This window comes from Mycteria americana, chromosome 4, assembly GCF_035582795.1.
Source record: "Mycteria americana isolate JAX WOST 10 ecotype Jacksonville Zoo and Gardens chromosome 4, USCA_MyAme_1.0, whole genome shotgun sequence".
NCBI classification, from domain to species: domain Eukaryota; kingdom Metazoa; phylum Chordata; class Aves; order Ciconiiformes; family Ciconiidae; genus Mycteria; species Mycteria americana.
The window spans coordinates 11387545-11399863 of NC_134368.1; the positions used below are offsets into that span (position 1 = coordinate 11387545).

Sequence of the window (12319 nt, forward strand, 5' to 3'; positions counted from 1 at the left end):
CCGTGTCACAGGCATGTGTGTCATTATATATATATATGACTGAAGTGAGCATTTAAGATGTTTGTTCTTTTTCCCTTTTCTAAACTGTTATTTGTTCATGTGCTCTGCTAACGTAGTGTTCTTGGAAAGACAGTGTAGTAGGTGTATTCTCAGCAATGAAGGAAGTGAGTTGGAAGTGTGTGGGGTTATTAGGTTTTTTCCTTCTTTTTTTGGAAAAAAAAATAAAACAAAACCAAAAACCCAACTGTCTATAACTCTTGCCTCTGATAAACTGGAACTAATTCCTCTGCCTTCATATTTTTTGTCCAGGCTAAGCTATTTATATCATACAGAATTATTAACTAACTTAAAAACAATTCAGGAAGCTTTTAAATACAACCTCCCCCCTTTTTTTGTTTCTTCTCCCCAGCTTTAGTTCCTGATAGAGATGTGAGAGTCAGTGTAAAAGCCCTGGCAGTAAGTTGTGTTGGAGCAGCTGTTGCGCTTCACCCCGAGTCTTTCTTCAGCAAACTGTATAAAACACCCCTTGAAGCAGTGGGAGAAGAGTATGGTATGTTGTAGTTCACATAGTCATTTTAATAGTGTGTTTGGGTTTCCAAATTTCCATACAGATGCTGCCTCTGTACTGAAAGCATCATCTGTACTGAAAACTCTAAATTCAGTTTAGTATTTGCAAACAAATATTGCACCAATTGGAATGAACGTGCTGTCTGTACTAGTAGCAGATGTGGTGAGATTATTTTTTTTTGTAATAAGAGTTAAGTTTCAGTGGACGAGCTTGTACAGCTTCTGACAAGTTGAAGCTGTTTTAGTACAACTGCTATATAGAAGTAGTTTGTTTATCTTATAAATGGTTTCTTCTAATTTATTTCAGGCCATCTTATAGATGGTTTCTAAGCCATTAGCATTCACAAAAATGAACCTACAATATGATGAGCAGGGAACTGGAGCATTCAACTGGGTTGATACTGAGGCAAAGGTGGAGTGTTGACCAAAACTCTTCTTAGATTTCCCCAGAGCGTTTTGTGTACCATTTAAATAAATCACGAGTGGTTTTATATGTGATCATTGGTCTGGATGGTGTGAATGATCTGTAGATTACATGCAAGGGATCTCTGAAAGGTAGAACTAAGGCAGGCGTATTGTGAATATGCTGACATTGATTGTACAATAATTGGTACCTCCACTGAAACATTTTTAGGGATCAGTTAGGTCTAAGACTAGTATTTTTAAAATAAAGTAGTTGTAACTTATTTTCTTAGAGGAGCAGTATGTATCGGATATTCTGAACTACATTGACCATGGAGATCCCCAGATTAGAGGAGCTACTGCCATTCTGTGTGGAACAATTGTCAACTCCATTCTAATTAAATCCCGCTTTGATGTGGAAAAATGGCTAATAAATGTCAGAAGCTCAACAGGTAACAATTTATTTTAAGGTGGTTTTTTTAATGTAACCAAAATTTCTTTTGTTTCATTGCTCTGAATTCTTTTTTTGTTAGGAAATCTCTTTTCCTTGGTAGACTGCATACCTCTGTTACAGAAAACACTGAAAGATGAGTCCTCTGTTACATGCAAACTGGCTTGTACAGCTGTGAAGGTAAGCAGAAGTAGTAATTTATTTGCACCACCACAGATCACAGGGGCGTTATTTCTTGACTAGGATCCTGCTATGTTCAGGTGTATAAACATGGAGCAAAAAATGACTTCTTGCCCATGAACTTTATTGTAGAAAACATGGATTCAGGCACAGAAATGGATGAACAAACAGCTGGAATGTAATTATGTTGGTTAGATTGTATAGCAGTGTAATCTAATCATTACATTTCTAGTCATAAATGTATTGGTATGAGCTGTAATGTTACATTAACCAACAAGAGGATGAGTGTATTGGATAGAAAGGATATCTAGCCTAAACAGGGAAGTGTGAACATGTAACACCTTGTTGTAGCCTGTATTTGGAGAGCAAAATTTAAATGTGAGAAATAAGTAAAATAGCGATTATTTTCTGAAATAATAATTTTTAAGTGAAGAAAGTCTCAGAAAAGTAAGTGTTTCAAATTGGATGAAAAGATCCATCAGGCAATTGTTGACATAGAGATGATAGCTGAATTTGTGAGTGGAACTTAAGAGTACGTGAATTTTATTTCTGTAATAAAATCTGTGGAAGGTGTTCTGTCAAAAAGCAGCAGGGTGGAGGAGTGAGCTTTTCCTTGAGGAATTTTCCAAAAAAGTAGAAGTAGTAGTACAAATTGGAGGCCAAGGGAAATTGATTCATTGGGGAGGGGCACAGGGCGGCTGACTATTGCAGCTTATGGGTCAGTGAGGCAAAGCGTATCTTTTAGTAAAATGCAGACAGTTAATGTATGGAAAGTATGATTTCATGTGCTAAGAGGAGGGGGTTGTGATGCAGCTGAGACAAGGAAATGCAGTTAAACGATGCTATCTTTTAAACCTTCTGTTCCATGATCTTACTGTTTGTATATAGTGGTTTCATGTATGATTACGCTTATGATTATGGCTTTTTAGAAGACTTCACTAGAATTGTTCTGTTCAGGCAACTTATACTAGTCAATTTTGACTTTTTCTTTCTCTCAGTATATAAAGTAGCCTGACTTCATACCTTTCAGCAGAAATGTTCAAAAACATTTTGGGTTGTTAATCCCTGAACAAGAAAGTACATTTTCATGTAGTTAAACAAGACATAGAAATGTAGAGTTCTATAACTTTTTCCAAAGATCACATATTCTGCATGTAGTTGAACAGTCATTAAAATGAGGAGGTATGACTTTTTCAAAAATTTCTGGAAATCAGAACCAGGTGTCTAAAAATACCGTGTGGAAATTAGGAGAGACTGTTTTTGAACAGATAAGAATATAGCGCTTGTGGTGTTTAAGCCCTGCAAGTTGTAGACTTTACTCTTTGGAGGATTGTCACCTGATCTCTGAGGCTTGTGTTCCTCTCCAGAATATAAATTCAGCAGCAGGTTTTACCAGTTTACATGGAGCTAGTGTCCTAGCCTTGCAAAGTACCTAGCTCTGGTACTTTCTCCTAGCTCTTGAGCAATAACTTTTTTTAATATTCTAAATAAAACATTTTCATGATCACTTACATACTTTGATTCAGAGAACCTCTTCTGTAATATAACTGAAAGTTGTTTTTTCTTCTCAGCATTGCATCATGAGCTTATGTAGTAGCAGTTACAGTGAACTAGGTTTACAATTAATTGTTGACCTCCTTACGCTGAAGAATAGCTCATATTGGCTAGTAAGGACAGAACTTCTGGAAACACTTGCAGAGGTAGATTTTCGGTAAGTATTTATATCTTTCCATGGGTGTTGTAGCTGCAGTGCAAATATGCTGGGTATAGAAAACTGGAACTAAAATGGAGCGGTTTCTTCTGAAACATTAACGAGTTTTGTAAAACTCATTCAGACCAATCATTCATATAAGGAATGTATTAATTCCTTTGTCAAGTTACCATTGACTTTACTACCAAGCCCAATCCTAGTAACATTGTATAGGAGTTTCTAGTTTAGTAGTCTGTTTTATCAAGTCTTCTGTAGATCTGTGATCAGAGAGAGACCATATAATCTGGAAACTAACTTGGATTTCATGTCCAGTTGTGTGGTTTTTTTGAAAGAAGTCATTCCTGACTTGTTCTCATTATTGTCACTTCTTCTCTTCTGTTGCTCAGTTTCTGTTATACTGAAATGAATATGACTTTACTTCCCTTTCTTGCATTCCCTCATTCTCTACAGGTTCTTACAAGCTGAAAGATAAAAGGTGTTTATATGAAAATTCTTCAAGTTATCCTTAGTCATACAAAATTGGACTCTTTCTGAATCGTGATATTTGGAATGTGTTACCATCTTTTCAAAACAGTCTGATTTTTATGTGCATGAGGAAAAAAAATTACAATCGCAATGTGTAAATAATGTTTTTTAACTAAAGAAAGTAAATCTTCTGTTACACTAGCCAGACAGTAGTTTAGCAAATAGCTTATCTCTTCTAAAGGTAGCCGAAAGTGTGTTTACTACTTACATTTTCCCTGTGGTGGTGTTTTTAAAAAATAAACAAACAAAAAGAACCCTTAGAGCACTGAAGGGAGAAATAACCTTTTAATGTTAACTAACGTACTCTAAATTCTATTTTACCATAGGCTAGTCAGCTTCTTGGAAGGAAAAACTGAGAGCTTGCACAGAGGTGTTCATCATTATACTGGTGTAAGTAAATTATTCAATCAGTATATTGTGTTTCTGGATTAAGGTACCAGTGCAATTTCAGCCCTTCATGTTTAAATTCTATCAACACTGACAGTTGTAAGTATGTTTTGTATAAGTAGGCTCACGTTCTGAGACTTGTTACAATTGGAAAGATACTTTACTACTGACATTCGAATATCTTGGTGTTCTCTGGGGGGGTGGGGGTGGTTTGTTGTGGGTTTTTTTGTTTTTAAAACTTTAAAAATTTTTTTACATTTATGTATTTAAGTAGTGTATTTAGCAATGTTAAGGTAAAGATTGTCTTACAGACTTGTTAACAAGGGAGATTACATCTGTCATACTATCTTTTAACAATCTGGTCAAATAATGAAAATGTTCAATGAACTTTACTGTGCTAACTTATTTTCTAGCTACTGAAACTTCAGGAGAGAGTGCTTAATGATGTAGTAATATGTCTGCTTGGAGATGAAGATCCAAGAGTGAGACATGTAGCTGCAGCTTCATTACTGAGGTATATGTGTGGTTCTTTATTTTTTAAAAAAGAAAAGGAGTTTAGAAAGATGCTGACATGTTACTGTGTACCTGTAATTAAAATAATCCCTTAGTGGGTTTTTTATGTTTTTGTTTAAATGAGGGATGGGAGAGAAATGCAGCTTTATGGTACCTGGAGCATGCATCATTCTGAATCATCAGGCAATTGTGCTTTGCTTTTTATTAGCATTTGTTGCGGGTGGAGTGAGAGTGCACTTCACTCGCAAGAGAGAAGTAAAAATATAGTTTATTGATACAGAATAGGGAGTTAACAAAGTTCAATGTGACAGTGTTTTAACAAGATTTGATGGCGAGGTACACTCGATTATTTATTGCATAGAGGACAGGGTCAGACAAAACTGTCAGGGAGACTCTCCTGTTGAGTCATGAGGTTCGGAAAAGATCCCCTTGCTTTCTAAACACCTTCTCAGAGAGGAGTCTAGGTGCAGCTAGATCCAGTCCTAGTCCCAGACTTGGTCAACGGTTTATGTCTAAAGGATTATATGTGCGCAATCAATCCTTTATATCACTTAGCTAAGATTTCAAAGTTTAGCATGCTGTTAGTCACTTACTGAGGGTCTGTTGTGGCAAGGAATCTCTCAACCTCGAGGAGTAACCTTGAGAGGCGTCCCTGCTCAAGGGGAGATCCTGGTGTGCAGCCCACTGCCGTGCAGGAGAGCTCAAAGAGCTCTTGGGCTGCTCGCTATTTATGGGGGATAAGATGATTGACTCATTGTCATATTTGCATGCCGACCACAGGTTTTGGTTTCTTCGGTGGGTGCATTGCACAACAGCCCTAGGCTATTGTGTTGTTATCTGTCTCCTGAATCCACTTTGAGCCGATGCATCCATTACAATCACCACTGGTGGTTATCACCTGAGCAGGGTTGCAGGAGATAAAGGTCGGGGGCAGGGGAAGCACACTGTCACAGCATTAAAATTACATTTAACTATTACATTCTGAGAGTCACTTTCAGTTTCAACTTCCTCAAGTTAGTTTTCTGCATGCTTAAGTGATTTGTTCAGTATCCTGACACTAACTGATGGACTTAAAATGTTGCAGTTCTACCGAGTTGCTCTAACTCCCAAACATTGTAGTTTCCACCTGCTTATAAGTAGTGTGTCTTAAAACTTTCATGCTCACTGATTATAGTAAAGTAACTAATTTTGTTTAAAAAGCAGCTGTTTGCTGTAACCTAAGACAGTTACAACTGCTGTCCAGATAAACATACCAAACAGTAAGAATTAGTTGGTAGTTTATGTATTAGAATTTAAGGACTTCAGTTTTATGTTTAAAGAAGTTGAGGGCACCTAATACTAATTCCTGGAATATTTTATTGTCAGAGGAGTCTCTTTCCTAGTTTTTCAGACTATTAGTTGCTGTCCATTCCTAATAACAAATAAAGGACAATGAAACCTTAAAAATTCTGGCACTTAAAAGCATTTTTATTGCAGAGACAGCTCAGCAGAGAAATCGTTGCCTGTTGCTTCATAGTTACTATTTGTTGCTTTTATTCAGGGACTTGATTTTGAAATGGAGTTATTTTGTTAACTGAGTGGTAGCAAGTTGGGGTCTTTCGTATCTTCCTGTTGACTTAATGACAGCGTGTGTATTGAGGCTGGAAAAGACTTAACTGCCCAAGAAATCTGCTACAAGCTTGCAGAAGCCCCTTGAAAAATTGGAAGTACTGTCAGTGAACTTAAAAGTGTCTACTGTAGTTTTTAACTAAGTTGAAAATGTTGTTGTTCAAGAAAACTGGATCTTATTGTATGTTCAAGTTTTGCTGCATAGAAATCAGATGGTGAAAAATTGTTCTTTTCATGTAGAAATTAGTTTTCAGTTGACACAGATATCCATGGGGAGAATATCTGTGGAGATAGGGGAACACTGAGAGAGAAATACTTCCTAGCGAAGTGGTCATTGTAGTGTGTATAGGTAGGTATCTCTAGAAAAGATTTTTTTTTTTAACTACTATGCCTCTAGAGCAGTTCCTTTGTCCTGATTTGAGCTTCTTGATTATAATAAAGAGCAGTTGTATGACATGAATTCAGTTTAATATGAGTTTTAGAAACAATTTTTACTTAGTTTGATATGTCTAATTAGTATATGCAGCTTTCTGAATTGTATATAAAATGTATTTTAAATGTACTTTAAATTGTACATTAATTTCTGAATAATACTTTTCCTTTTTGCCAATTATCATTAAGGCTTGTTCCAAAGCTATTTTATAACTGTGATCAAGGACAGGCTGATCCAGTTGTGGCAGTAGCAAGAGACCAAAGCGGTGTCTACCTGAAACTACTAATGCATGAAACACAGCCTCCATCTCACTTTGCAGTTAGCACTATCACCAGGTATGTTATGTGACTTGTCTTGCTTTAAAAGGAACGTGGATTGAAATTTCAATTCATAATGCCTAAAATCATACTTAAATCCTGCAAATCCATGCGCTTATGAATTCTTTTTCCAATCTGTAGGAGCACCTGTGGTAATTTTAGGCTTCACAGAAACAGACTTGTGTTTAAAGGATAAACTGGTGTGTGAGTTACTAGCGATGTGCTCACACGTTGATTGTAGGGAGTCATTGTTCTGTGATAAACTTTATCTTCTCTTCATCATGAGGTCACCCTATTTGTCCATTAAATTGTACAAGTAAGTGCAGCTTTGCAAGCTAATCATATGTATATGTTATTGTTCTTCAGGTAGGTTGATCAGGATTTATAACTGTTCACATCCTGTTTAATGATTGTGATTGCAGAATTCTGTACTGCCTTCTAATTTTGATAGTGTGATCTTGTTGCTGTATTTTTGTTGCCAACTATACTTTCCTTAACTCTTCTGTTTAGATATCTTGTCGTACAGACAGTATGAGTTGTATATGTTTATGGGGGTTCATTGCTTCTGTCAATTTGTTATACAGGTTTTTAATTATGTACCTTTTCCATACATGATCTTGATTGTGTCACTCAGGATTTATTGTTGTGGTTTAACCCCAGCTGGCAACTAAGCCCCACCCAGCCACTCACTCGCTCCCCCCTGGTGGAATGGGGGAGAGAATCGGACGGGTAAAAGTCAGAGAACTTGTGGGTTGAGATAAAGACAGTTTAATAGGTAAAGCAAAAGCTGCGCGCACGCAAGCACAACAAGGAATTCATTCACTACTTGCCATCGGCAGGCAGGTGTTCAGCCATCTCCAGGAAAGCAGGGCGCCATCATGTGTAACAGTTACTTGGGAAGACAAATGCTGTCACTCTGAATATCGCCCCCTTCCTTCTTCCCCCAGCTTTATATGCTGAGCATGACATCATATGGTATGGAATATCCCTTTGGTCAGTTGGGGTCAGCTGTCCCAGCCGTGTCCCCTCCCAGCTTCTTGTGCCCCCCCCAGCCTACTCACTGGTGTGGCGGGGTGAGAAGCAGAAAAGGCCTTGCTTGACTCTGTGTAAGCACTGCTCAGCAGTAACGAAAACATCCCTGAATTATCAACACTGTTTCCAGCACAAATCCAAAACATAGCCCCATGCTAGCTACTATGAAGAAAATTAACTCTATCCCAGCAGAAACCAGCACATTTGTATACTGTAGTATGGAAACAATAGAACTTTGTGGACACTGTGTTTATTTCAAATACAAAATAGTTATTTTTCTACATCAATCATCTTTTTACAGCAGTAATCCAAAGTTTGTGAACATGCAAAAATGTTGATGGATTTGAGCAAAAGCAAAGACTGAGTCGGTGGTGATTTCTAGAGCACCTGGTTAGGTATTGAGAGTTGATCTACTGTTTCTGTTTGCTAACAAAGAGATTTGATTTATAAACTAAATTGCTTTTGCTAGTACAGAAGCAAAAATATTAATATATAATAAGGTGGTATTTAGAGTGTTGTCTGGTTTTGTATTTTATAAGCAGCCTATAAAATACGTAATAGTAATTTAAGCCATAATCATTTTTGATTGAGGCGTTTCTTTACATACATGTTTTAGTAGTAGAAATATTTTTATTTCAGAACATATAGAGGTTACAATATGCTGCAAAGTCCAACAGATGTCACTATGGAAAACAATCTCTCGAGGGTTATTGCAGCAATTTCACATGCATTGACAATATCCACTACAAGAGCACTTACGGTGAGTTTTCTTAGTTGCTGTCATGGCTGACTCTTTTCTCTTTTTTGCCTGCTTGTTTTATTTTTAATTATTTCCTGGCTATATTGGTATCTGCAGCTTTGGTACTGTGGCAATGGCAATAGTAATATATTTAATTCTCACTCTTAAGACACTGTGTTGTTGTTGCTAACTCTTCAAGTGATGAAACTGATTCAATTCTTGGTGTTAACTTTTTCAGTTTGGCTGCTGTGAAGCTTTGTGTCTTCTCTCCACAACATTTCCAGTCTGCACCTGGAGCGTGGGATGGCACTGTGGGTACGTTCCCTCATCTGTTATTCAAGCTTCTAAAAGTCATGTTTGCGAAATGAAAGTACACTTACTTGGGTATCAGAAGTCCTGGTTTAGATATATGCTATTAAGCTTATCGTAGCAGTTATTTAAGAACTTTATACAGAAGAGTGTAACACCAGGTTGTCATGATATTAAGTGTCAGTGCTTTGTCATCTCTGGAACCACAGCATATATCACAGGGACTGGCTGCAGCCGCTGTAACAGAAAGATACATATGGTCAGCGTCTATCAAAATAAGTAGTAGGAGAAAATTTTTCATGCTTTTGAAATAATGTTTATCTTCAGGATATTGTGTCTTGTAGTATTTCTTTAAAATCAGATCATCATAATTTTCACCTTGATCTCACGTTTATGCATAAAGGAAGCTGGTTCATAATTGCTTTTATAACTATAAAAGTATCAGATGCATTTAAATTGTTCTCATTTGAGAACAATTTGTGACACTGAATGGGAACAGCAAATGAGATACCTGTAATACTTACCTAAGTGTTATGTAGGTAATATATGATAGCTTCAAAGTACTTACATTCTGAAGAAGCTCTTCAGAATGTAACTGTGTCGTTGGCAACTCCAAAGCTTTAATCTTGCCTCTGATTATCGATGTGCTGTGCCACATGAGCTGTAAAACTAGCTACTGAAGATGTGCACGTGTAGAGCTGTTTGGTTTTTAGATTTAACACCATTTGTGCTGATTTTCTTCACTGCTGTCGTGTCTCTACTCTTATTTTACTCTTCTGGTGTCCTGAAACTCTGTTGCAAAGTTTTATCTTACTTTAAAAATAAACCAAAACCCCAACAACAACAAAAAACCAACCCTCCTCCAGCTGCTTTTCTTGTTGACACGCCCTTTCTTCCCTTGCCAGCCATAAGTGTGGTGTGCTCTCCATATCCATTCTAAAAGATGTCTTTTGAGCAATAGGTCCAGTTTTAACAAAGTAGGTTAGGATGTGAGCAGTAGTTAGCTGGAAAATAAAATCAGTGCAGAATTGCAACAAGGTGTCTTCTGCTCTACCCAGCTTAAAAAAATGCTATTTTTAAAATGCATCCACCAGTGACGTGATGACATAGCCTTTGCCCTTTCCCCTAATTCCTTCTTTACAAATTTTCGGCCCATGTTCATACTAATTTGGATAGTAATTTTATTTTTGTGGATGATACAAATGTTTATCATTCTGGCTAATAAGAATATAATAGCATGAGAATTTTGCCAAAACTCTTTTCTGTCTTGTCATTCTTACGATTAAAAAGCTATTGGAACTGCTGCATTCCAACTCTGTACAACTCAACATGGATTAATTCATGGGTTTCTAACTACATGTAAAGTAAACACTTGCATATGAAAATACTTTTTAAAAAAAGAAAAAAGGAAGGCACTGTAATTATCTTATTTTGACAAAGCTAGAAATAGCTGTACTTAATGTAAATTTTTATTTTCTGAAATTGCTCTAGTTGTATTAGACCAGAGTGACTATGTTAGAATTTATTTTTCTTTTAAATAATAAAATATCCAGAAAGAATCCCTTTGTTTAAAGTTTGCATAAAGTCTTTTCCTGAAAGAAAGTAGTATTGTGCAGGTCTTACAGCTTTGAAATGTTATGTGTAATTCACGTAGTATTCTGACAAACATCTTTTGGTGATCTCTGCCTGCTCTTTCTGAAAGTTGAGTTGTGTGGGAAAATACAATTTTAAAATTATTGTAAAAGAAAATAGAGAATGCAGCAGCAAAGTACAATCTTAGATAGAGTCTACCCATAAATCTAGATGATTTGACAGATGACAATTGTGTAATTAAATTCTTGTCACTTTAAAACAATATCTTGTTACATTGCAATACTACAGCCTCTCTCTCCCATACCTACCTTGCATACGCGCGAGACGTAACTGGAGATAGTTCAGGATCATACTGATTAGCAATTAAATACAGAATTCTTCAGTTTATCAGTAGATGTCACTAGCAGCTTTGATATTTGCTATTTAAAAAAAAAAAGTAATGGCTCTTCAAGATACAAAGTCTTGTCAGGTCTCTTCTGGAAATTTTTTTTAAGTCCTACTTGAGTGTTAAACGTGTATTTCTGTAGTACTGATTTTTTTTTTTTAGATTGGCAGTCTACTTGACTGTTAGTTTTCTTAAGACTTTAAACTTACAAAAAGGGGGGAAAAAACTCATGACATTCCAAAATTAAACTTCCAGTGTTTCCCAGCCAAGTCCTTCAGATGAAGCTCAGAAGGGCTGCACCATTGGAATGGCCGGCATGGTCCTGTCTCTCCTTTCATCAGCATGGTTCCCACTGGACCTCTCTGCACATCAGGATGCTTTGATTTTGACTGGAAACTTGCTTGCAGGTAAGGCAGAACAAGAAAAGTAGGATTGTCCTGATACTTTTACTATTAGCATCAGAAGGCTCGTATCTCACCCTGTTCTAATTGCACGCAAAAAAATACTTGCAAGATTGAGCAGAAGAAATAAAGAAGGAACTTCTTGCACCCAGGAGGTTTGAAAAGATACTGCCTCCAAATTCCCTCTAGTTGCCAAAGCGAATGTGCAGTATGCTTAGTACAGGCGGGGTACAAAGAATTAACAACTGTTGTTTCTGTTTAAAACTATGCACCTATTGCTGGTTTTGAAAATATGGCTCACTTTTACCTATTTGAGTTTCTGTTCATATAGAAATGATATGCTTCTAAAATTTTCTGATACTTAATTCTAAGTTTTATTTTCCTCTTCTTGAAATGATGTGAATCCTGTTGCAGCAAGTGCTCCCAAGTGCTTAAAGAATCCCTGGAGTGCTGAAGAAGATTCAAACCAAGGTGCTGCAAAGCAGGAGGAACCCTGGCCGGCTCTGGCAGATCGAACTCTTGTTACTTTAGTAGAACAGCTCTTTTCTCATCTGCTGAAGGTCATTAATATTTGTGCACATGTAATGGATGATGTTGCTCCTGGCCCAGCAGTAAAGGCATGTATTAAAAATAAAACTGTGTGACTTTAAATACTGTTGTGATACAGTCCTCTTCAAGGCTCCATGTTTTAGAGTTGATACAGGTAACTATCTAATACCTTGATAGTATGACTCCACTATGTGCAGGAAAGCAAGTAACAAGAACA

The 12319-nt window shown here is 36.8% G+C and overlaps 1 protein-coding gene across 3 annotated transcripts in view; it reads left to right on the plus strand.

The window, feature by feature from the left end:
• Positions 1–12319, plus strand: part of HTT (huntingtin) — an 89768-nt gene that overhangs the window by 26110 nt on the left and 51339 nt on the right. For all 3 annotated transcript variants that reach the window (XM_075499643.1, XM_075499644.1, XM_075499645.1), the window contains 11 exons: positions 410–550; positions 1263–1421; positions 1503–1600; positions 3172–3311; positions 4163–4226; positions 4637–4737; positions 6966–7112; positions 8766–8886; positions 9104–9180; positions 11408–11559; positions 11968–12174. In XM_075499643.1, coding sequence (XP_075355758.1) covers positions 410–550; positions 1263–1421; positions 1503–1600; positions 3172–3311; positions 4163–4226; positions 4637–4737; positions 6966–7112; positions 8766–8886; positions 9104–9180; positions 11408–11559; positions 11968–12174 — 1407 coding nt within the window. The remainder of the gene's footprint in view (positions 1–409; positions 551–1262; positions 1422–1502; positions 1601–3171; positions 3312–4162; positions 4227–4636; positions 4738–6965; positions 7113–8765; positions 8887–9103; positions 9181–11407; positions 11560–11967; positions 12175–12319) is intronic.